The sequence below is a fragment of the Salvia miltiorrhiza genome, chromosome 8 (genome assembly GCF_028751815.1).
Source record: "Salvia miltiorrhiza cultivar Shanhuang (shh) chromosome 8, IMPLAD_Smil_shh, whole genome shotgun sequence".
Taxonomy (NCBI): Eukaryota; Viridiplantae; Streptophyta; class Magnoliopsida; order Lamiales; family Lamiaceae; genus Salvia; species Salvia miltiorrhiza.
The window spans coordinates 33627798-33652518 of NC_080394.1; the positions used below are offsets into that span (position 1 = coordinate 33627798).

The 24721-nt window shown below is 42.7% G+C and overlaps 1 protein-coding gene across 1 annotated transcript; it reads left to right on the forward strand.

Annotated features, from left to right (window-relative positions):
- Positions 1 to 21339: 21339 nt before the first annotated feature.
- On the forward strand, positions 21340 to 24307 carry LOC130997832 (uncharacterized). The gene is made up of 4 exons (XM_057923264.1): positions 21340 to 21822; positions 22495 to 22605; positions 23527 to 23595; positions 24050 to 24307. Exons 1-4 carry the CDS (start codon positions 21679 to 21681, stop codon positions 24098 to 24100), a joined length of 375 nt encoding a protein of 124 aa, XP_057779247.1. The 5' UTR covers positions 21340 to 21678; the 3' UTR covers positions 24101 to 24307.
- The last annotated feature ends 414 nt before the right edge of the window (positions 24308 to 24721 follow it).

The window sequence follows — 24721 nt, forward strand, 5'->3', positions numbered from 1 at the left end:
ACCATCGAGTAATGAAAAAAATGAAGATTTTCTACAACACTATCGAGTAATCGAAGTACTCGATGGTGTACACGATGGCACCACGAGTACTCGATGGTGTACTCGATGGTGTACACGATGGCGCCATCGAGTACACCATCGAGTACAAAAAAGTCAAAGGGTGTTATAGTCTTTTAAACTTAAAATGGCTATATAACTTATCTATTATAAACTAGGCTATAAAACTTATATTTTTATGAAAGAGAGCTATAATAAGATTTCCCTCAAAGATTAATTTAGTTATAATTAATGAATGTACGTTTCTTATTGAATGATTATAAATAGATTTGATTTCAAAATTGAGAAGTTGAGATAATGATAGTATGAGATCTAGATATATATCAAATAAATTTAGTGTAATATTTAATGAATTAATATATCCTTATAAATATATAATATATAATTTACAAAGTTGCCCTTAAAATAAAATATATAATAGGCAAATGAACTCGAACCCTAGAAGTTTGACATTAATCACTCTATTGTTGGGCCGACACAATACTTAATGGCCCGAAAAGCTCATGATCTAGTGCTATTAAATGGGCTTATAATTAGATGGGCATGAATACATATGTTTAGGGCTGGTAATATTCAATGGGCTTAAAATTAAATGGAGTTGTTGCTATGGATAGTCAAGCCCATCAACATTTTGGACTTGCTTTGTTTAGTATTCTTTCTTTTAGAACTGGGATGTCTTTTGTTTTAAGAAAATCTGTACTAATAGATTTAAATAATATGCGTGGTGTATTCAGGGGCGGAGCTAGACTTTCGATTTAGGGGGTCCAAAAAATTTTTTAAAAGAAAATTAATAATTAAATTAAAAAATAAAAAATAAATTAAATTAAATTAAATTAAAGATAAATGAATCAATAACACAATTATAATATTATTTAAATTACAAAAACACATTTTAACAGATTTTCAATCTCATATTCATTTTACGATGTATTTTGCAATAAAATTACTAAATATTGAATAGTATATAGAGTGCAAATACAGGATACAATCTCTTTCTAATTTGGAAATTTTTTTAATTGAAATGGTACGAAACGATCGATGTCGTTTAAGGCCTCACAAAAATGCCGTCGTCTTTACTAATCCACGTAAGCTCCAATTCGACGCTCTAGCGATCGGAAAAAAATTGGGGGACGAAATTGCAAAATTTGAAAAAATAATGATTTAATTCGCCAAACTTAAAAGACGTTAAAATTACAAATTCAAAATAGTCCGTGATTTTATTTTCCAAAATCCCATGAAACTTTGTAAGGCAAAGTAACTTTCAATATAAAATTCAAAAAATAAATCTCTAGAATCCAATCCAAATATGATATGTACTCCATAAATTAATTATATGTTTACTTATTCTAAACATCTTAACTCGAAAGCTTACATATCAATTACATTATAATAGCTCAACAAGATAATGATGTTGATAAAATTATATATTTTTTATTTTTAATATAAAATTACGAAAATATCCTAGTATTTTTGAAAATCCCAGGGGGGCCCAGTGACCCCCCTGCCCCAACCCTAGCTCCGCCCCTGGGTGTATTCATTGAGCTTTTTATCATTTAAATTCAATTTTTAATAATAAGTATAATGTTATATTGAGCAATTAGTTATGTAAAAAAACAATTTGTCTACGAAAACTACCCACTTTTTAAAATCGAATGATAATGGACTGTGTGTTTTTATTAACAGGAATAAAGTACATTTTTTCAAGAAGGACTATGCCCTTGTGATGAGGCTGGAGTTTGGATCATCTGACTTTGATGTGACAGGAGAGCATGACCTGCAAAATGTTGAAGTGCTTAGGGGATTTTGTCTAACTAAAATGAAAAAGTATATTAACGAGGATTTTCATCCACTCTTTTTATTCCATCTTTTTTATTCCATCTGTTTTATCTTCAAGAAATCCAAAAAAAGTATACAAAATTTTCAAAATTTAATAATAAAATTATTTCAATAATAATCATAGAAAGATGATTAAATCTTCTTAGCATGACAAAAAAAAACAAAATTGAAAATGGTATTAAAAATTACGTCACAATCGAAAACTTGATTGTACACTACGTTAGTAGATGTGTTGTACGTCTGTCCATCCTCATTACATATTAAAATTTTGAGGTCTATTTTTGCTAGTGATTCTTGAGACTGCAACGCAACGTACAATTGGCCATGGGTGAACATAGGTTTTTGTAGGTATAGACCTACGTTTGGAAGAGACTGGCCCTAAATATTATTTATTGTGTTAATAAAATAAACATTCAAATAGAATTGTCTCATTTGAAATCGAATAAATTTTGTGAAATTCGAGGAGCTCATCATCATTCTCAGAATACGAAACTTTTTGTCTACCAAAAACACCTTTATTATTGGTTGTTTTCTGAAATTATTTTATATAATTATAATATTATGATTTTCAAAAAGCTTGAAGAATATATTTTAGTTACAAGAACAAATCTCTTTATAAAATATTCAATCTCTCATTTAAAGACTTAATATATTATCCAAAGATTAGTGTAAATAAAGGACAATTTACATCTTGATTCAACTTTTGCAAACACGCAATATCCATCATATAATTCATATTAGACATTTGTAAATAGAAAGAAATAATTAATTATAGCAATTAAAAAAATTGAGAGACTATATGCAATGAACTTAACTGCATTAATAATTTCAAATGCATGAATAAGAGAATAATTTGTTGGGTCTCCTGAGGGTTGAAAAGACAGGTGTATGGGGGGAGGAATACACCTACAGGCTATTTTTGCAAGAATGTTTACTTAAAACATACACCTTTGTACTGAAAGACAGTTTTACTGATTTGAAAGACGAGCTTCAGTTGACAAGAGATGGTGACTGATACTGAAACAGTGGTTCAGTGGGTGACTTCAGTTAATCGAGCTGGTCAATTAACTTCAGTCCAATTAAGGCTTCAGTCATAAGTAAAACAGAGTAGAGTTACTTAGTTAACTGACTATCGAAATATTGATCAGTTACACCCATAACTCTAGCAGCGGAATATTAAACTTAGTGAAATAGCCTTGAAAGATTTTCTTCACAGAGAATCCCTTAGTTACTCTTTTCAGTTAGTCAGTATTATAGAAACAGAGATATGCACAAATACTGAAGTATAAAAGCAAGTAAGAACACAAGAGATTTTTACGTGGTTCGGAAAACAACGTTCCTACATCCACGGCCAGAACAGGTCTGACAATCACTCTGGGCATATGCTTACGGGTGCATAGCAAATCTAACTGCGATGCTTACGGGTGCAACGCAAACCTAACTACGATGCGTACGGGTGCAACGCAACCTGTACTGATAAGGAAACACCTTACAACAACCAACTCATTGGGTTGGATTTTCACACTTAGCTTGCGGGTGCTAAGTAACCTAACTGTTTAGTTTACTGGTACTAAACAACCACTGAGCTTGGTCTAAGTCTCAAGCTCGATTACAAACACTCTTCTCACTCTTTTGAAAAAGGGGTATTGTAATATACCAACTAGGATTACTGAGTACATAATCTCAAGTAATCGGTAACTAGGCTAGTGATTTATCTATGTGAGAATCCTAATTATAATAAGAGAGTTTAAGTAATCAGTGAAACTGATTTTACAATATTTAAATCCTCTCTTCTTCGATTCAATACTTAAAGAATATTAAGCTCTATTCTGATGTAGCATTGGCATTGAGGATTGAATCAGAATCTTCTCTTCTCTCATCTCTCTCTCCCTTTTATTGAGAGATCTTCTGAACTATTTATAGGCGTCTTTGAGGAATAGATCCGTTGGCGGAGATCTTCTTCTTCAAATCCTGTCGTTGGGAGATAACGTCTCTTTTCTAGCTCAGTTACAAGGACATCTTCTTAAATGCTGTTGCAGAAGCATTTAATGTAGGCGAGTATGCTTCCATCTTTTTTTTTGACCAGTCGTTGAGTTTGATTCAGTCGACCAATTCTGATCTCAGTATCTTCCTTCAATTGTTCAGTCTTCAGTTGAGTTTCAGTCCTTGAGAGCTTCAGTTGTAGTTGTAGTCTCTTCAGTTGCTTCTTTCTCCTGTAATCTTCAATTGAGATGTTAAAGCTACAGGTTTTGGTATCATCAAAACTAAGATGAATATTTCTTCCTATTTCCAACATTGATGAGGAGTAATATGTGCAGAGTAGGGAAAGGATACGAACCAGAGGAATCGACCTCACCAGCGGGACGAGTATGGCAGAAGAAATACACTCGTCAGAAGAATCATCTTCACCAGAAGAGTTATGTTGGTCAGAAGAGTCACCCTCGCCAGAGAAGTCACCCTCGCCAGAGGAGTCACCCTCGCCAGAGAAGTCACCTCGCCAGAGAAGTCACCTCGCCAGAGAAGTCATCCTCGCCAGAGAAGTCGCCCTCGCCAGAGAAGTCGCCCTCATCAAAGAAGTCGCCCTTGCTAGAGAAGTCACCCTCATCAGAGGAGCTACCTTCGTCAGCGGAATCACCAGAAAATGCGGGAGAGCCCCCGCATGAAGACGAAATTACTATTCTATCCTTCGATCACGCAAGGCGCATGCATCGCAGGCGAATTTACCATTTTGCCCCTTTATGTAGTCTATAAATAGGCCCCGCACTCGTGCATTGTAACTACGCTATCTCTTGTTTTTAATACAACAGCTATTTTCTCTCTCGTACTAAGTTCTCCGATCGTTTACTTCGCTCTTTCCGATCATCTCTACTAGGTATAGTTTACGATTTCAGCTCTATAGTTTAGGTGTTGGTTTCGTGAAACACCAACTGGCGCCGTCTGTGGGAAGGCTACTGAGTTAGGATGTGAGGTTATGGTCGCCGACGTACGCAGATCTAAAATTCCAATCGGGTTTGCGTACGTCGGTACTATTTGCTCCGATAATTCGGGCACCCAGACGATTTTAATTAGTTTATTACGTTTGTCGGGCTAATATGCTGTTAATCTGTTACGATCCATGTCTATTTATGTGTTCGATGCATGGGAAAAGGTGGTGAGAGTCACGAATAGTGAATCGGGGGGAATCTATGTTTATTTACCGTTCGATCAGTTCAATTGTTAACGAATGAGAGGTTTCTTCATAAAATGGGGGTTTTATTTATAGATCTGACGTTTGTATCGGGGGATTGTGGAATATTGCTTTGTTTTGCTTATATTGGGCTTTTGCTGATGATTTGTGGGTTTTGCTTCGGTAGAATGTTGGTTAACACTCTATTTTGGTAGTGATTTAGCTTGTGTTGCTGATCTGCGGGAATTTTTCGTTTATGAGTGATGCTTATCAGTGTTTTCCATGTTTTCTATGGTTAATTGCCGTTTTGTCACTAGATTGTGGAATGATGCTCTGTTCCTGTTATTTTGGGTTTTTGTGGCGAATCTATGGGTTTTGCACCAATAATATGTTGATCGTTACCTTGTTGCCAATTATCCCGGTGTCGTGGATTTACGGGTTTACCTTCGCACCAATCGGTGTCGTGGATTTACGGGTTTCGCACAAATAATGTGCCGATTAATACTATGTTCCTGTTACAATTAGGCTTGTGTTGTTGATTTGCGAGTGATTTTCATTCAAGAGGAATAGTTATTGGTGCTTTCCATGTTTTCTTCGACTAATCCTTGTTATATACCCTGTTTAGCGCGTTATATTACTAATCCGGCTGATTGCCATGATAACTCTGTTGTTTTTGGGTTTTCCCGGTTAAAATAGCACACGATCGTGGTAATTTTGGGTTATCATGTTCGTTTTCTCGCAAATTCTTTATTATTTATCATGATTAACGTTTTGTGCTAACAAGCTTCTTGGTGGCTGTTTTGTTTTATGTCTATCTCTGGATACCCTGTTTTCTTCTGCCGGATCTTGATAAGAGTCTACAGGGGAAATTCTGTTGTTCGAGCTTTGATTGTTCTAATCAATGCCCTGGGTTTATTTCCCCGGGCATGGAGTTGTCTTAAGGGGAATTTTTTAACGGCCTCTGCGCCGGTGCTTGGAATTTCTCATATCGGGTTTTCAATCAGTAGGGGAGGCCCTATCCATTTGTTATCTAGATTTCTTCTCACTATGTCTTTATGTAGGTACTATGGGATCCTCTGATGCTCACCGTAACTTGGAGAAGGAGTTCGATTCGGCCGCTGTCACTACCGAGGTTCCTACCTCACTGCTCAATGGCCTTCAGGGTAATCCCACTTTCACTGTGCCACCGGCTTTTCAGGCTATCTCAGCCACTCCGACAACAGGGTTGAATGTCAACGCCCAGAGGTTTGCTTTGGTAACACCGGGCTCTGATCTGCCAAGTCTGGCCCCCGCGTCTAGAGGGGGATCGATTAACTTCGGGCTGGCAGAGCAAATGATGGCCTTGCTCAGCTATGCCAACATGCGTCAGGCACTGGGAACTCTGATGATGTCTGTCATCCCTACTGTGGCTACCCCGGTTGGAGCAGCCAACCCGCAGGGCACTGAGGCCCCACCTCCCGCTGCTCAGGAGGCAAACATATTGGCAATCAACAAACAGGCTGTGATGCCTGGAGAAATGCAAGGGGACGCTGCTGACAGGGAACTAGCTAGACCAGAGGGGAGCCGTGTTAGGCTTAACAGTGTTGTCAGGAAAGAGCGGGTTGACGAGTCTGACAGTCAATCCGTCTCCCTTGTGTTTGAGGAAGAGAGACCGAAGGAGAAGGCACGGCTGAAAAAGCAAGTGTCGCAGCTGAAACATCAACTTGAGAATCTGGAAGAATCGTTGAGGGAGAAATCCCGGAGGGACGACAAGGAACAGAGATCTGAGCGGTCCTACAGAGCAGAGAAGTCTCACCGCCCAGAGAAATCACGGTACACCGAAAGAGCAGAAGAAAGGGAGCTGGAGTTTTCCTCTGGCAGGCCAGGGCACCGGGCTCACAAACGTCATGACCGTGACGTGCCAAGGGACAGAAGGGAGCAGGGAAGGTATAAGGAGGACAAGAGGGCCAAGACTTCAAGGTTTCATCCTATCAGCAACCGTAGTCCTTTCTCTGACGATATTTTGGCAGACACTTTACCTAGAAGCTACAAGCCCATCTCGCTGGATTATGATGGCACTACCGATCCGGAGGTGCACCTCAATCGGTTTGAAGGATTGGTCACACTGCATATGTACACTGAGGGCATCAAGTGCCGTATCTTCTCAACTACTCTTACCGGACCAGCTCAGTTATGGTTTGGGACGCTTCCCCCGAATTCTATTTACTCTTTTGAAGATTTACAGACTCGCTTCCTACGACAGTTTGCGAGCTCGCGGAGGGTAGGGAAGTCAACTCTCTCGCTGATGGACATCAAGCAGGATCAGGGTGAGACACTGCGGGAGTACACAGCGAGGTTTAATCTTGCCGCTCTGGAAGTGCCAGAGGCAGAATCACAAATCAAAAATTGCGCCTATGTTCGAGGACTCAGGCCGGGGATCTTCTTTGACGAATTGCAAATCTGACCAGCAAGGGATTTCGATGATATTATGGCAAGGTTGCCAGGTTACTTACAGTTAGAGGACGCCAAGATGGCGAGAAAAGTGGAAAATGATAAACATAGGGTCAAAAAGGCCGAGGAAGCACCCGAGAGACAGAGACATCAAGATAGGGCCCCATTCAGAGGGTTGCCTCCGAGGGTACTTCCACCCCAGGGAGGAATGCCGTCCCATCAACAACGCACTGTGAATGAGGTTACGCGGTTTACTGAGTACACGCCCTTGAATAAACCACAAGATGAAATCTTCCATTTGATAAAAGACCAACCGTTCTTTCGGGCACGGGGAACCTATCGGAATGGGCCGCCACAGGAGGGGCCTAATAACAAGCTATGTGAGTATCACAATTCTTTTTGACATTACACAAAATATTGCGGACATCTTAAGCACCAATTGGAGCTACTGGTACGCCAGAGAAGTCTCGACCAGTTCATTGACAGAGGAAAACGAGGGCCAAAGGCGAAATGATCAGAGGGATCAACGGGATCAGAGGGATCAGCGAGATCAGAGGGATCAGAGAAATAACCGTGATCAGCGACAGGAGCAGGGGAACAACAGGGATCGTAGGCCTGATGACAACCGGGATAATAGCAGAGAAGGGGTAGAGAGGCAAGCACCTCCTCCACCATACAGAAGGGAAGTGCATATGATTTGCGGAGAGAACGGGACACCCACATTAAATCGGGCTAAAAAACAAGTCGTCAGAGCAGTGAAGTCAGGATATTACCACAAGTAGGTCATGGAAATTACGAGCGCGGCAGAGGAGCCGGCGATCACTTTTGGAGCAGAGGATATACGTACACTAATGTACCCGCATGATGATGCGCTGGTTATCATGGCGGACATAGCAGGCTGCATGGTTCACCGTATCTTTGTTGATTCGGGTAGTGCCGTCAATATCTTGTATAAAGAATGCCTTCAAAACATGGGAATTGAAGTGAAGATTGAGCCAACGAATGCCCCTTTGTTTGGGTTCGGGGGAGAGATGGTCATGCCGTTAGGTTATGTGGAGTTGCCATTAATCCTTGGTAATGCAGCCGCTAGCAGCCGAGCGAGGATGGTACGATTCTTAGTTGTGGATTTGCCCAAACCCGCATACAATGTCATACTCGGACGGCCTGCCTTGACGGCGTTCAGGGCGGTGATCTCTATGTTTCACTTGAAAATGAAATTCCCCATCGAGGGGGGAAGAGTAGGGGAAGTTTGTGGGGATCAGACAGCGTCAAAAGCATGCCACGTTCAAATGCTTACGCACTCATCGGGATAGAAAAGAGAAAGAATGACAGAGGGATCAGATGCACGGAAGAGGGAAAAGGTGGGTGAGGTGAATGCTTCGGCAGAGGAGCGTCAAGAGTTGGCGGATTCATTGAAGGACAGAGATTGTATAGAAAAAACTGCGTTGGTGTCCACCAGCGATGTCTGCAACATGATTGAATTGTTCCCAGGAAAAGAGGGGTTCCAGACCAAAATTGGGTCTAACATGAGTGACCAAGTCAGAGACGAGCTCATTGTTTGCTTGCGCAGAAATGCGGATGTGTTCGCATTTAGCACCGCCGATTTGAAGGGAATCGACAGAGGGCTGGCAGAGCACTGCCTTAACGTGGATCCTAAAATCAAGCCAGTAAAGCAACGAACAAGGAATTTTGGGGCCGAGAAGGACGCTGCAATAAGGGAGCAGGTCTATGGGTTGTTGGAAGCAGGGCACATCGTGGAGGTGCAATATCCGGAATGGATTTCAAACGCGGTGATGGTACCAAAAAAGACAAATACTTGGAGGATGTGCGTAGATTTCAGAGATCTGAACGCCGCTTGCCCGAAAGATCACTATCCTTTGCCGAGGATTGACCAGCTGGTAGATTCTACTTCGGGGTGTGCTTTACTATCCATGATGGATGCATACCAGGGATATCATCAAGTGAAGATGAATAGGAGAGATATCGCCAAAACGGCTTTCGCCGTCTGTTGTGGGGTATATGGATGGAAAAGTATGCCTTTTGGCTTAAAAAATGCAGGAGCTACGTATCAGCGGATGATGGAAAAAATATTCAAGGAACAGCTTACTAAGAATATCTCAGTATACGTGGACGACATGCTTGTACGGAGTGTCAGGGCAGAGGATCATGTTTCTGATCTGGAGGAAATCTTCACGGTGGTCAGAGATCATCGGCTTATGTTGAATCCGGCGAAATGCACCTTTGGGGTCACAACATGGAAGTTTTTGGGATATAAAGTCACGCCTGCAGGGATTGAGGTTAATGCAGAAAAGGTCAAAGCTATTATGGAAATGACACCGCCCAGTGGAATCAAGGAAGTGCAGACTCTGAACGGGCGCATCACTGCTCTGAGCAGGTTTATATCACGATCGGCAGAACGTAGCATGCCGTTTTTCAAAATCTTAAGGAAAGGAACCAAATTCTTGTGGACAGAGGAATGCCGAGCGGCATTTGAGGATCTTAAAGTATATCTGGCAAAACTCCCGACTCTGACCAAGTCGGTCCCGGGAGAAACGTTGTACCTATACATAGCAGTAGGGGAGGATGCAATTAGCTCTGTGCTTATCAGAGAGGAGGGAAGTCACCAGAAGCCTATCTACTTTATCAGCAGAATCATACAAGGGCCCGAGCAAAATTACACAGAGATTGAGAAGGCTGCTCTGGCAGTCATGGTCACGGCGAGAAAGTTGAGGCCCTATTTCCTTTCACACCGAGTGGTGGTGCGCATGTCTCTACCTTTCAAACAAGTGTTGGGGCGCCCGGATTTGTCGGGAAGAATAGTTAAATGGGCTGTGGAATTAGGGGAGTATGATGTAGAGTACGAGCCGAGAACGGCAATCAAAGCACAAGCGTTGGCAGACTTCATACAAGAAACAACCCGTCGTCCCGTGCCAGAGTTCTGGGTGGCCTTTGTGGATGGATCGGTAACAAAAGAGGGATGTGGGATCGGGGTCTATATCACTTCACCGGGTTATGGGACATATCAATTTGCCATAAAGTTTACCTGCCGGTTGTCTAACAATGAAGCCGAGTATGAAGCAGTGGTCAGAGGGGCATACATTCTGTCAGAGCTCAAGGCCGAATGTGTCATCATCAAGACAGATTCCCAGCTGGTAGCTCAACAGTTCTCGGGAGGTTATAATGTCAAAGATCAGCGGATGAAAGCGTACCATTCCAAAATCAGCGAAATGAAAGAAAAGTTCATGGAATTTAAACTCGAGCAAATTTCCCGGGAAGAGAACACGAAAGCAGACTTACTGGCACGCATGGCTAGCGCAGTAGAACAAACTTGGAGTGATGAGATTATTTTACTCTGTGATACCAGAGAGATGGAGACTTCGCAGGTTTTCTCAGTGGAGATCAGGGACGATTGGCGGGCTCCGATCATACATTTTCTCAAGACAGGGGAGCGGCTGAGCAGAGAATCAAATCAGAGGGCACGCTATGAAAATTACTGCTTAATCAACGATCAACTCTTCAAACGATCTTTCACTCAACCCTTGCTAAAATGTTTATCTCCAGAGGAGGCTAATTTTGCTTTGAAAGAAATTCATGCAGGTTGCTGTGGAGGGCATACGGGATTTCGAGATCTTGTACGTAAAATCATCCGGGCAGGGTTCTATTGGCCTCACATCAACAAGGAAGCCAGAGAAGTCGTCCGCAAGTGCGAAGCTTGCCAGAGGCATGCTGGGAGAATCAACATACCAGGGGAGCCTATGGGTGTCATGTACGCTGCATGTCCGTTTGACAAGTGGGGCATCGATATAGTCGGGAAGTTGCCTACAGCACCTGGGGGGAAATGCTTTCTCATCGTGGCAGTAGACTATTTTTCTAAATGGGTCGAGGCTGAGGCTGTGGGCAAGATCGATGAAGTTACAGTGGAACGCTTCATTTGGAGGAACATCTGTTGCAGATTCGGAGTACCGAGAATCATTGTGTCTGATAATGGGACTCAGTTTACAGGGCAGAGAATCGCGGATTTTTGTGACCGAATGGACATCACTCAGCGTTTCGTCTCAGTGGCTCATCCACAAGCAAATGGCCAAGTGGAGTTAGCTAACAGAACAATTTGTGAAGGGATTAAAAAGAGGCTGAACCAGAGTAGAGGGAAATGGGTGGAGGAGTTGGACACCGTTCTCTGGGCCTATCGAACTAGCCCAAAGACGGCAACAGGCGAGGCACCTTTCACGCTGGTATATGGATCCAACGCAGTGATACCAGCGGAGGCCAGACTGGAGTCATACCGCATCATCACCTACGATACAGAGCATAATACCGATCCCCGAAGAACAGAGCTCGACCTTGTGGAAGCACAGCGAGAAGAAGCTCAAATCAGAGCAGCGAAGTATAAAAGTGTCATCAAAGCAGGGTACGACAAAAGGGTCAGAGCGCGGAAGCTGGTCAAGGGCGATCTGGTCCTAAAGAGAGCCGACGCATTAAAGGCAGTAGGTAAATTTGAAGCTAACTGGGAAGGACCGTTCGTCATCACAGAGGTCTTAGGGGGGAGCGTACATACTGTCGGATTCAGACGGCAGAGCTCTACCCAGGCCATGGAATATAAACACGCTTAAAAAGTTCTATGTATAACTGCTACTCAGCAGGAATGATCACTTGTAGACCGGATACTCTTTTTCCCCACAGGGGTTTTAACGAGGTCCGGGGCCATGATATCAATAAAACAGATATGTGGTTCTAGGGAATTCCCTGGTGTTGTTTCATTTATTTCAATTATCGCTTTCTTACTTTACATATGCTACTTAACATGTTCATGCAGAGCATTGCACATTTCACCAGAGGGGGGAGTAGGGTGTATACCCGTAGTTCCCAATTTTCAAATTTAAAATACAAAACTGCTTCTTAGCAGGACAAGGGAGAAACAAATACAAACTGCTTCTTAGCAGGACAAGGGAAAAACAAACACAAAACTACTTCTTAGCAGGTCAAAGGGAAAGCAAACATCAGGGATTGGCGACTTCTCTTCCATGCGCCAACACTTCGGGTTCTTCTTCTCCGCTGGAACATCCCTACTTCTCAGATCTACTCCAGATCTACCCCATGCCTGCAGAATACCAAGAAAAGCAACAAGTCAAAATGCCAAAAGGAAAGAATATGGAGGAATAGACCAACCAACGTCCAGATCTCGGGAAACCGGTAATAATGCTCTCAAATACGGGAAGTCCGCTCCTTACAACCACAAAGCTAGAGATCTGCACTGGGAGCACAGAGGGAAAAGCGGAGCCTTCAGGGATGTGAGTGTTCTGAGGGGAACTTCCCATACTTGAGTGCCTTATAACCAAGCTAGGGACGATTCAGGGAGGAAGTTTTCTTCAGGAATCCTGGAGATAAAACCCTCAGGCGGGGGAGAGTCCTGCCTTTTCAGCCTCCAACACTGAGTACTTTCTTAACAGGACTCACTCCCCCGACTGAGGGCGTTACAACCAAGATAAGGAGGCATCTTGAGCCAAAAGGACGGGAGATCTAGGGTTTGAGAGGAGAGCAGTTTGGGGCGGCGGAAAGGAAATAAGTGATTCTAAGCTAGATCATGAAAGGTGGAGGGGTATATATAGAGATGGTATTGGGCTTAAGAAAAGGGCTAAGGGGTAACGGGCTCACGCAAGTTTATGGGCCGGAGATGGAACAAGAAGTAATTGGGCCAACATGTTCATAACAGAGTATTGCACATGTCACCAAAGGGGGGAGTAGGGTGTATACCCGTAATCCCCAATTTTTAAATTCAAAAATTGCTCCTCAGCAAGTCAAGGGGAAAAGCAGAGGAATCACGCTGCCAATCAGAGGGAAGCGCTCGTAAGCCGCGAAAGTTGGTTGTGCCATCCGGGCCTTCCATGCTCCGCGCAGAGGGAGGAAAGCGCTCGTAAGCCGCGAAAGTTGGTTGTGCCATCCGGGCCTTCCATGCTCCGCGCAGAGGGAGGAAAGCGCTCGTAAGCCGCGAAATTTGGTTGTGCCATCCGGGCCTTCCATGCTCCGCGCAGAGGGAGGAAGGCGCTCGTAAGCCGCGAAAGTTGGTTGTGCCACCCGGGCCTTCCATGCTCCGCGCAGAGGGAGGGAAGCTATCGTAAGCCGCGAAAGTTGGTTGTGCCATCCGGGCCCTCCATGCTCCGCGCAGATACTGCACATAATCGTAAGCCACGAAAGTTGGTTGCACCCCCCGGGTCCTCCATGCTCCGTGCAGAGGTTGCATTTAACCGTAAGCCACGAAAGTTGGTCGCACCCCCCGGGTCTTCCATGCTCCGTGCAGGGGGTTACTATTTAATCGTAAGCCGCGAAAGTTGGTCGTGCCATCCGGGCCTTCCATGCTCCGCGCAGAGGTTGCACATAATCGTAAGCCACGAAAGTTGGTTGCACTCCCCGGGTCCTCCATGCTCCGTGCAGAGGTTGCACTTAACCGTAAGCCACGAAAGTTGGTCGCACCCCCCAGGTCTTCCATGCTCCGTGCAGGGGGTTACTATTTAATCGTAAGCCGCGAAAGTTGGTCGTGCCATCCGGGCCTTCCATGCTCCGCGCAGAGGTTGCACATAATCGTAAGCCACGAAAGTTGGTTGCACCCCCCGGGTCCTCCATGCTCCGTGCAGAGGTTGCACTTAACCGTAAGCCACGAAAGTTGGTCGCACCCCCCGGGTCTTCAATGCTCCGTGCAGGGGGTTACTATTTAATCGTAAGCCGCGAAAGTTGGTCGTGTCATCCGGGCCTTCCATGCTCCGCGCAGAGGTTGCACATAATCGTAAGCCACGAAAGTTGGTTGCACCCCCGGGTCCTCCATGCTCCGTGCAGAGGTTGCACTTAACCGTAAGCCACGAAAGTTGGTCGCACCCCCCAGGTCTTCCATGCTCCGTGCAGGGGGTTACTATTTAATCGTTAGCCGCGAAAGTTGGTCGTGCCATCCGGGCCTTCCATGCTCCGCGCAGAGGTTGCACATAATCGTAAGCCACGAAAGTTGGTTGCACCCCCCGGGTCCTCCATGCTCCGTGCAGAGGTTGCACTTAACCGTAAGCCACGAAAGTTGGTCGCATCCCCCGGGTCTTCCATGCTCCGTGCAGGGGGTTGCTATTTAATCGTAAGCCGTGAAAGTTGGTTGTGCCATCCGGGCCTTCCATGCTCCGCGCAGAGGGCCACTATTTAATCGTAAGCCGCAAAAGTTGGTCGTGTCATTCGGGCCTTCCATGCTCCGCGCAGAGGGTTACTATTTAATCGTAAGCCGCGAAAGTTGGTTGTGCCATCCGGGCCTTCCATGCTCCGCGCAGAGGGTTACTATTTAATCGTAAGCCGCGAAAGTTGGTTACACCCCCCGGGTCCTCCATGCTCCGCGCAGAGTGTTCAAGCTTGGATGGGAAGCAGCAAAGGAATGCTTGGATGGGGAATAGCAAAGGAATGCTTGGATGAGAGTCATCAAAATCCTCGGCAGAGGAGTCATCAAAATCCTCGGCAGAGGAGCCATCAAAATCCTCGCCAGAGGAGCCATCAAAATCCTCGACAGAGGAGTCACTAAAATCCTCGTCAGAGGAGTCATCAAAATCCTCGCCAGAGGAGTCATCAAAATCCTCGGCAGATGAGTCATCAAAATCCTCGCCAGAGGAATCACCAAAATCCTCGGCAGAGGAAATATCAAAATCCCTGCCAGAAAAAATACCGGAATCCTCCCCAGAAGAGTCAGCCAAAGTCCTCACCAGAGGAATCAGCAGGAACCCTCAACGCAGAGATCAAAGAAACCTCAAAGGAGAGGATCAGAGACACATCAACAACAAGCATGACGAGCCAAATCAAACCAGCAGAGGAGATGCGGGAATATAAATTCAACATAAACGAGCAACAAAAACAACACAAAGAACGAAGGGAAAAAAGTAGCACAAGCAGGGAAGAAATTTCATATAAACATGCCAAGAAGGCAGAGTTGCATATCAAAAACCCAAAAGTAAGTATTGAGGTTTTACAAATTAAGGAGTTATAAAAATCTGTTGATAAATCAGGAGGGAGATCAGGGCCATCAAGTGGGAAGAACAGTAGAGTCTTGAGCAACAGCAGAGGAATCTTCCGCAGGGGCAGGGGAGACGGGAGCAGAGGTGGCAGTTGTAGGGATCTGGCTAGCAGAGGCCCCCTCCGTAAACACCGGCAGCATGCCAGCTTCCTTCATCTTCGCGAGACGGGAATCCATATCCAGCAGTTTCACAGCTTCTTGCACATATGCTTTTTCGTCCCTGTACAGGTCGAAAAGCTGGTCCACCGCGGCAGGAGAGGAAGCGGATCCTCCCAGATCAGAGGGCAGATGAGGTCTCATGCTGTATTGGGAAAATTTCCGAGTACTATTGCCAGTGGGATCCCGTAGCTTGTTCACGAAGCCCACCAGGGAAGCAGAGAAGGCATGCATATACATGGGAGCAGAGGGCAATGTGTCAGACCCTACTCCAAAAGCAAAGTAAGGAATAGCCTTCTCTAGCACTGGATACCACCACACCGGCTTCTCCGGGGAATTCTCAGGGATCCTCATCAGCTTGTTTATCTCCTCATCATGGAGGTTATCCATCAAGGCTCGCAGATCCAGGGTAGCAAGTTGCTCTGGAGTCGCCCCCGCCATCTCTAACACCTTGGAGGCGGATTGCTTTATCACATAAGCAAAGAGGGGCCCGAAGTCCTCCAGGTACTCTGGAGTCCGTTTGAAGGCCTCCAAGGTACCCTCCAGCATCACCCCCAGGAAGTGCTGACCCTGAGGAGACAAGAAATACTCCAAGCGCTGATCTCGTGCTCCCAGGACGTAAGCACAGTTTTGACCCTCCACAAGTGTCTTCCTCCAATCACGCCTGGTTTCCCTATAGTCGTTTTCGTACCCCGCCTTGAACCTCATAAGGCTCTCATGGCTCTCCCTTGTCACCCTTGTCAGTTTAGAGGCCAGGGACGACTTCTCCACTTCTACTTGGGCCAGCTTGGCCCTCAGCTCAGCAATCTCTGCCTCAGCCCCACTCAGGCGCTCCACTACCCCAGCAACGGCGTCGTCACGCTTGGCGATGTCTGCCTGTTCTTTCTCTCTCTCCTTCTCCAACACATCATAATCGTGGATGCGTTGGATAGCTCCCAAGAGCCGAGATTCCACCTGCAGGGAAATAGAATGGATTAGGTCAGAACAAAGAAACTATCTTCACCAAAGGAATGATTTTCTTCAGAGAAAGGGGCTCCACCAGAACAGTCAAAAGGTTAATAACTTAAATTTTTAGATAAGGATACCAGCTGCAAAGTACCTGAAGAGCCGTCTGGGCAAGCAGACTTGCCAAAGCCCCTCGTGTCAAGTTCTCCATTTTCTCCTTGTCTTTCGAATGAACACGAGAGGACAAGGCATCGATAAACCCCTACCCCGACAAGCTTGAAATCGGGCCAGGGACAATATCCTCCGACTCATCTTCAGCAGGGACCACAGCCTTGCCCTTGCCCTTTCCCCCAGCAGGAGGAGGGACTTTCGAACCACCAGCAGACTTCTTGGCTGGAGTCGCAGACTTACCAGCCTTCTTCAGGCTTTCCTGCTTCTCCTTCTCACCCACGGAGATCAGAGAGCCCCTCTTCCGCTTCTTCGAGAGATCGGGAGTGGCGGTGTCCTGGGCAGAGTTGGGAGAAGGTACCTCGTCAGTAATGTCCACAATTTGGACACCTTTTCCACCAGTACCAGATGCATCACCAGAATGGGGGCGTCTCCGCCCGTGAACAAGGCCGCCTGCATCGACCTCCTCTGTATCAAATATGCGTGAGGCTTCCACATTCCCCTCTGGGACCTCTACCACAGGGGGAATGGTGACCAGCTCGGTCCCGGTCGGTTGTTTTGAGGGGACCTCTACCACAGGAGCAACGTCAGGTAAATTTTCCCCGCACCTTTTTCTCCAAGACATGTCTGCAAATCAGAATTCTACACCGTTAAATCAGGGTAACAAAAGTTAATGTATTTTCTAATTCATATTTTTTACCTATCGATTTCTTGGGATATAGGGGAAATAGGCCATTGTATGCCAGAGCTGAATTGTTCTCAGCAAGGTACCTACATTCTAAGGGCTGGGCTTCGTTCATAGCGTTCAGACGGGTTATGACCCCCAAGTCAAAGGTCGAGGGAGCTTCTAGGGAGGCTGGCTTATAAGTAGTCCGTGGATTATGCCATTCCAGTTCACGAACCTTATAATCGCGCCAGGAGCCGACAAGAGTGTGCACATAACAATAGTAGCTCAAAAAGCCCTTATCAAAAGAATTTAGAGAGGAAAGAAAGGTAGTAGGACGTTTTGGAAGACCAGCAAAGCTATACAGATGACTGCCCTGCATACGAAGGGATTGGGTCTGACAGAACAGTTTGGCGGTGTCCCCAACACCGTGGGCGCGGCATAGAATATGGAAGGCATATAACCTTCGGATGGCAGAGGGGGCGACTTGGTAAAAAGGGATGCGGAAATGGTTGCAAACGTCAACCAGAAGGGTAGGAGGAGGGAGCCTTAGGCCAGCATCTATCTAGGCCTGCCAGATGGCTATTGTTTTGTGGTCGCGAAGTTTATCGGGGGGTGTTGAGGCTTTAGAGAAGGCCATGAATTTTAAACCTTCAGGGTGTCGACACTTGCTCTTTAATTTTTCCACCGCCGCGACGCCAAGGCAGGATTCAGGAATACTCTTTGGGGGTTGGGGTGTTTTTCTGGTTCTCTTTTTTGGTTGGGAAGGACTGGGAACAGTTTGAGAATCAGGAACAGTTTGAGAATCATGAGAGGCAGAAGGGGAAGGAAGATGTTCAAGACTCTGGGGCTGGGAAGAAGAAGATGAGGCATCACGGGGAGAAGGAGAAGGTGACTGCGAGAGTTGGGGAGCGGAAGTGGAGGCCATGGTCAGAATATTCAAAACCTAGGGTTTCTATCACGCTCAATCAGAGCACCAACAAATTGCAAAACTACTCTACAACTAATCACAAATATCGGGAGAATAGGATACGCAAGTTACCTAGGTCAGGGGAAGACTGACAATGAAAACTGGAGCGGAAATACGCCGGAACAGGAGGGATGATCACCGAAAATTGCAGATGAAGGAGTTCGGAAAAATTGGAGAAGAAGAATAGTGAAAAACGAAAGTTCGAATCGACTAAGTAAAAATGTACGCGGGCAACTACTAACATGCGGGATGAACGACACGTGGCATATGGAAATGAATCAACGGCTGAAAATCCCTACGGAGAGGCGAAAAGACGCAAAGGTTAAAAAGTAACCTCGGGGTACGGGAAAAGCACTGTAGATCGGGCAGGCATTTAATGCAGGTGACGCCACCCACGCGGGCGAATCCTCTGACTAGTTGCACTACTTCAGAGTGAACTAGCCAGATTAGGGGGTGGGAGTAACAAAAATGCCAAAAAACAATTAACAGGGCTTACCTTTATCTTCTTACAAAAATAGAATTCTCGTGTCTTCATGATTTGCAGGGACCAGGGAAAACAGCATGGTGCGAGCTTTAACAATACTTCGCTGGTTGAACACGAAGAATACCCGGTTCAACCAGACTAGAGGGGGGAGTGGTTGATGAGGAGTAATATGTGCAAAGTAGGGAAAGGATACGAACCAGAGGAATCGACCTCACCAGCGGGACGAGTATGGCAGAAGAAATACACTCGTCAGAAGAATCATCTTCACCAGAAGAGTTATGTTGGTCAGAAGAGTCACCCTCGCCAGAGAAGTCACCCTCGCCAGAGGAGTCACCCTCGCCAGAGAAGTCACCTCGCCAGAGAAGTCACCCTTGCCAGAGAAGTCACCCTCGCCAGAGAAGTCGCCCTCATCAGAGAAGTCACCCTCGCCAGAGAAGTCGCCCTCATCAGAGGAGCTACCTTCGTCAGCGAAATCACCAGAAAACGCGGGAGAGCCCCCGCATGAAGACGAAATTACTATTCTATCCTTCGATCACGCAAGGCGCATGCATCGTAGGCGAATTTACCATTTTGCCCCTTTATGTAGTCTATAAATAGGCCCCGCACTCGTGCATTGTAACTACGCTATCTCTTGTTTTTAATACAACAGCTATTTTCTCTCTCGTACTAAGTTCTCCGATCGTTTACTTTGCTCTTTCCGATCATCTCTACTAGGTATAGTTTACGATTTCAGCTCTATAGTTTAGGTGTTGGTTTCGTGAAACACCAAACATAATTGATTAATCAAAGTAATCATCAATTATATTAAAAATAAGAAGAAAAACACACAACGTAAATTAAAAAAATACTCACTCACGTGTTTTCAAAGAATGTCACAGCTGAACTACATCACCTGTACAATGGAGCCTTTCTGCGTCAAACAATACTCTATTGTTCGTTGGCTTTAAAAGACTATGTGGAAAAACTTATGTTTCCAACTAATTATTTTATAGCTTAAAAGTATGCATTGTTAAACTCACGAAAATATGCAGTCATATAGTCATATTAGGGATTTGAACTTAATATTTGGCCTTTTATCTTAAAAATACAAAATTTGACCATTTTTTTTTTGCAATTTTAGACTGTATTGTCCTTAATTTGGGCGGACTGGATCAGATTGGATGTTGGTTCGGTTGGTACTTTTAGCACTAATGTTATAATTTGTGCCAAAAGCACCAAATTACTTTAAACAAAAAAATACCAAATAATTTGGTAGTTTTGGCACTAATATTGTCATTTGTACCAAAGTACCAAATTACTTGATTTTTTTTTTCTAGTTGGTACTTTTGGCACTAATATTCTCATTTGTTCTTAAGTAATTAATTTGATACTTTTAGCACAAATTATAATATTAGTGCCAAAAATACAAATTATTCAGTATTTTTTTGTTTTGTTTGCTATTTGTACTTTTAGCACAAATTATAACATTAGTGTCCAAAGTATCACCCGAATTCGCGCGCCCAACCCGATCAAATCTGCCCAAATTAAAGATAATATAATCCGAAATTGTAAAACATGACTAAAATTTATATTTTAAAAATAGATAGCCAAATATGAGTTTCATTGCTCAATATGACGATCTCAAAAGTTGGCTCCAAACTTATACCTAAAAAGTGGAAGATTTTTAATCGATTGCTCAAATTCTTTTGTGATCTCCTACGCACTTAATTGTATTTTTCTTTCCTATTTTTTGTTTTTTAGAGTTTTCTTTGGGATTGTCGTTAAGGTGATTTAACTTTTTTAATTTTGATGTATATATATATATATATATATCAGCTTATAATTTTTTTTTCTATTTTATATCCTTTAATGTATATATAAATCTCAAATTGTGTTACTGTTACCATAATTGTAATTTTTTCCTTTCAATTTAATTTTTTATTATACAATATTCATTAAATTTAATATAATAAATTTTTTTGAGAGGAAAATTTAATATAATAATTATTGAGTTAATAATATCATTATTATACTCTGCATTGAATAATAAATATTTAAATTAATATAAATCTTGCTTTCGTTATCTATTAATTTAACTCATAAATAATGACATTTTGACAATATATATAATTTAAAGTTTTAAAAATTGGAGTATAAAATAATGTGCTGATCCGTGCATCGCACGGGAGGACATACTAGTTATTACTCTTTTCGTCTCATTCTTATATGCTCATTTTTTTTAGGGACGTTTCACTATAATAGGCTCATTTTCCAATTTTAAGTAACTATTTTTCTTCTAAAATGTAAGTTTCTTAATTTTCGTGCTCAAAAGAAGTAAGTCTATTTGACCGGAACAAAGAGAGTATTACATTATATAATGGTTCTCACTTGTCTTTTCTCTATATATATTTTGAGGTGTAACATTGTGCTTCTGTAGCCTTTGTAAGAAGAGCCGTAGTATTATTTATAGTTTACGAAACTGAGAATGTGAGATCATAGCTAAAATCGCTATCCTTCTCTAAAAGAAAAGAAAAAACTAAAGTCGGTAATCTCATTTCTTTAACAGTTAAATGCGACATCTGCTCGTTGCTTCTTCCTCGCCAAAAAAAAAAAAAAAGTCCTACCCATCGAGGCATCGACAGTCTCGTCTTCAATTAAAAATAATCCAAATTCTTATCTTCAACAGCACAAAAGAAAACACACTGGATATTCTTCATTATGAATTCATAAACATTCTAAACCAGTAATTGCTCATCACAAATTCAGAGTTTCTAAACATATATATACGCAAAGAATGTCGGTAAAAGGAGCTGCCCTACAGAAAGATGTTCCATGGAGGGCGTCCTCGGCTGCAAAACCTATTCCTAAAATTCATCACGCTCCCATTCTTCGCCTCCCTCAGAATCCTTATTCTGAATTTGCCCTTTCTGTTATGAAGGTTTGTTACTGTATAATTAATTAATACGCGCATATTTATGTGTTATTTATTTGTCCCTTTCTTGAAGTTTTGTTGTGCTGTGCGGTCTTCTTTCGATGTAAAGGCACAATCCTTTTTGATGTAAAGACTCAAACCTTTTTGTTCGTAGATGTCTGCATTTGCAGTTCTTGGTCTTGTAGTCCTGGACTTTTCATAAGGTGTGAAATTGATTAGAAACAAAGATATAACTTTTCACGGTTTAATACAATCCTCTATGTCTATAAATGTGCATTGGAACTCTTATACATCACAAGGTTTTACATATTCAAAGGTTCAGATGCTTTTAATAATGGAAAGCAGGGATGAGGGGAAGATCCGAACATTCTAATTCATATTTAACAGAGGCGGCCAATTGCTGACAATCACTAAGAGTTCATATATATATTTAGAAGGGTCCTACAGTTTTTCTAGTAGACATTCACCAATAAGCGATTTAACAACCTTCTTCTGGGAGGGGGAAGGCGAGGATGTAGTGAGATCATGGGGCGTTTTCTTGCGAAGTTGCAATGCTGGTGATTTATTTTTACTTCATGTATGTTCTCCTTGATAATTTGAAAGGTGTGGTAGCTTTGAGACTAATATACTCTTGTTCTTGGGGTAAACATCTTGTGAATTTTGGATTTCATTTCTCAGCATGACAATCCAATTGGGAGTGGACTAGGGAAAGAGGCTGTGGTTGAATCTGCAGGGCCAGACTGCATTGTGCCTGGGCAAACTGTACCGATCAAATTACTTGGTCTTAAGGTGCCTCCTTGATCCTTGCCCATCTGCTTTTCCAGTACAAGTTAAACCTTTTATACGAAAAAGGAATTATTAAACCTTTTATACGAAAAAGGAATTATATATCTTTATCGTTCATTTTGCATGCACATGTGCAACCCAATTGATGTGAGATTGCAATAGATTAAATAGAAGGAAATAAGTAATTCTACCTGTTACTGCTGAGACCTTCCTTTACATATATTATGGTGATAGTCATATTGTTGCGTAAATGACAAAAGTTGCAGTAATGAGGAATGTTTTAATATAGTATTAGTGTTGATTGATATATGTGCAAATGCGAGTGAGTATCTTGCAGTAAATTGGGACATGTTCATCTTGTTCATGAATTAGTGGAATGAGCCGTGGACGATATAGTAGTTCTTTGTCTATGCCTCCGTATCTATTTTTAGGCATTGATATGTCTATGGCTAAAGTTATATTCTCAGCATAAGAGTATCAAAGGGCCCTGAGCGATGTATTACTCATCCTTTCCTAGTCCTAGCTCAAGTTCCTTGAGAATCATAAATGTTAACATGGAGTGTGGACATATGCTGAGGAAAAGAGGCATAAATTAGATATTCTACTAGTTGAAAAGAAATATGCATTCTATATAATTGAAGTGTTTCTTTCAGCTCTTTTTGTATAGCTTTTGCTGTTGATGCAAAGATTTGGGTGGATAGAACATCTCCAGATTCTCCTGTCTGGGGATATCTTAGTATTGGATAGGAACATCATGATTATTTACCTTTTGGATCACTAGAATTTCTACTGCAATTAACACATTTATTGTCCAGTGAGAAACCATATTTCATTGTGTCCTTTGGTTTTTCGAAGAGTTTCTTTGAGCGTCTCATTTGAACTTGTACATTGATATGTTGGTCTCCTTTGTTCTTACTTTTGCAGGTATGGCCAATAGAAGTGGACTTGAAGTTTATGGAACCGGTTGGACGAGAACTCAGGTCAATTGGCAAAGTAAGTTCCAGTAATTTAAATTTCATTATAACATGAACAAAAAAAAGAAAAAAAAAATGATTTTTTATTATATATGTATGTCATAAAGTTGAAGAGTTCAAGCTGAACTAGCTCATGTGATAGCAGTACAAAAGCTTCCTTTTAGACGTATACTAGAGAAGGGAAAGAATGTCATATTTTATGCTCTATTCTATATGGAGTACTATATAGAGTAGCTTGTAGAGGAATTGATCATTGAGGAAATTAGTGAATAAGTTGGCTTTACCGGTATCTCCGCTAATTGTTCATTATTCCTAGCGAAGCCATAAACAACCTTATCATGATGTCAAAATAAAGCTTCTGTTCTTGAACAGATGGATACGTTGAATATCTGTTTTTCTCAACAAAAAACACCTTAAAACTAGTGTACGACGTTTGTTGTAATTAATAGAGTTATTTTTTATGGTGGTGGCAGTTCATGGATTCAGCTGTTGATCTTATGAACAAGTCGTTTATTGATCGCTAGCAAAATTCTCAAGTGTGCTGGTAGAGCGCATCCAGAGGTCTCTTAGGAAGCCAATTTTTTACTATCTGATAATCTGAATTTTGGTGTGGAGGTTTGTACATTCAAGAGTTGAATCCAATGAGGGATACCATCAAATCGTAATTCAGTTTCCTCTTACAGTTGTCTTTATTGAACCTTGATTTTCTTTAGTAAATTCTACTTTATTTCCATGAGTGAACCATTTTAGTTCCCGCATTTAATGGAAATTGTTAGAAAGTGATGTGCTAACTGTTAATTAAGCAAGTTTGGATGTGGGTTGGCTTGGATTATTCATAGATGGTCCTACCATGAAACACCCAGTTTCATCATCTGTGTGTGTGTTCTTTTGAGTTGGGCCCAAATTTTATCTTGTTTTAGTTGTTTATGTAACTTGGTGATGGATTTATGTGGCTCTAATTCTTGGGATTCAGTTTATATCAACCCATCAATTCATTATGGCCTCATTTTTGCCAAAACAAACTTCCCTGCTCTGCTGAAATGAATAGACGCATTCGCTAATTATTAGTGGATCAACTTCATAATTGGTCTCGGCATAGAGGGCTTATGTGATTCTTTACAAGTACCGCCCAACAAATTTACAAC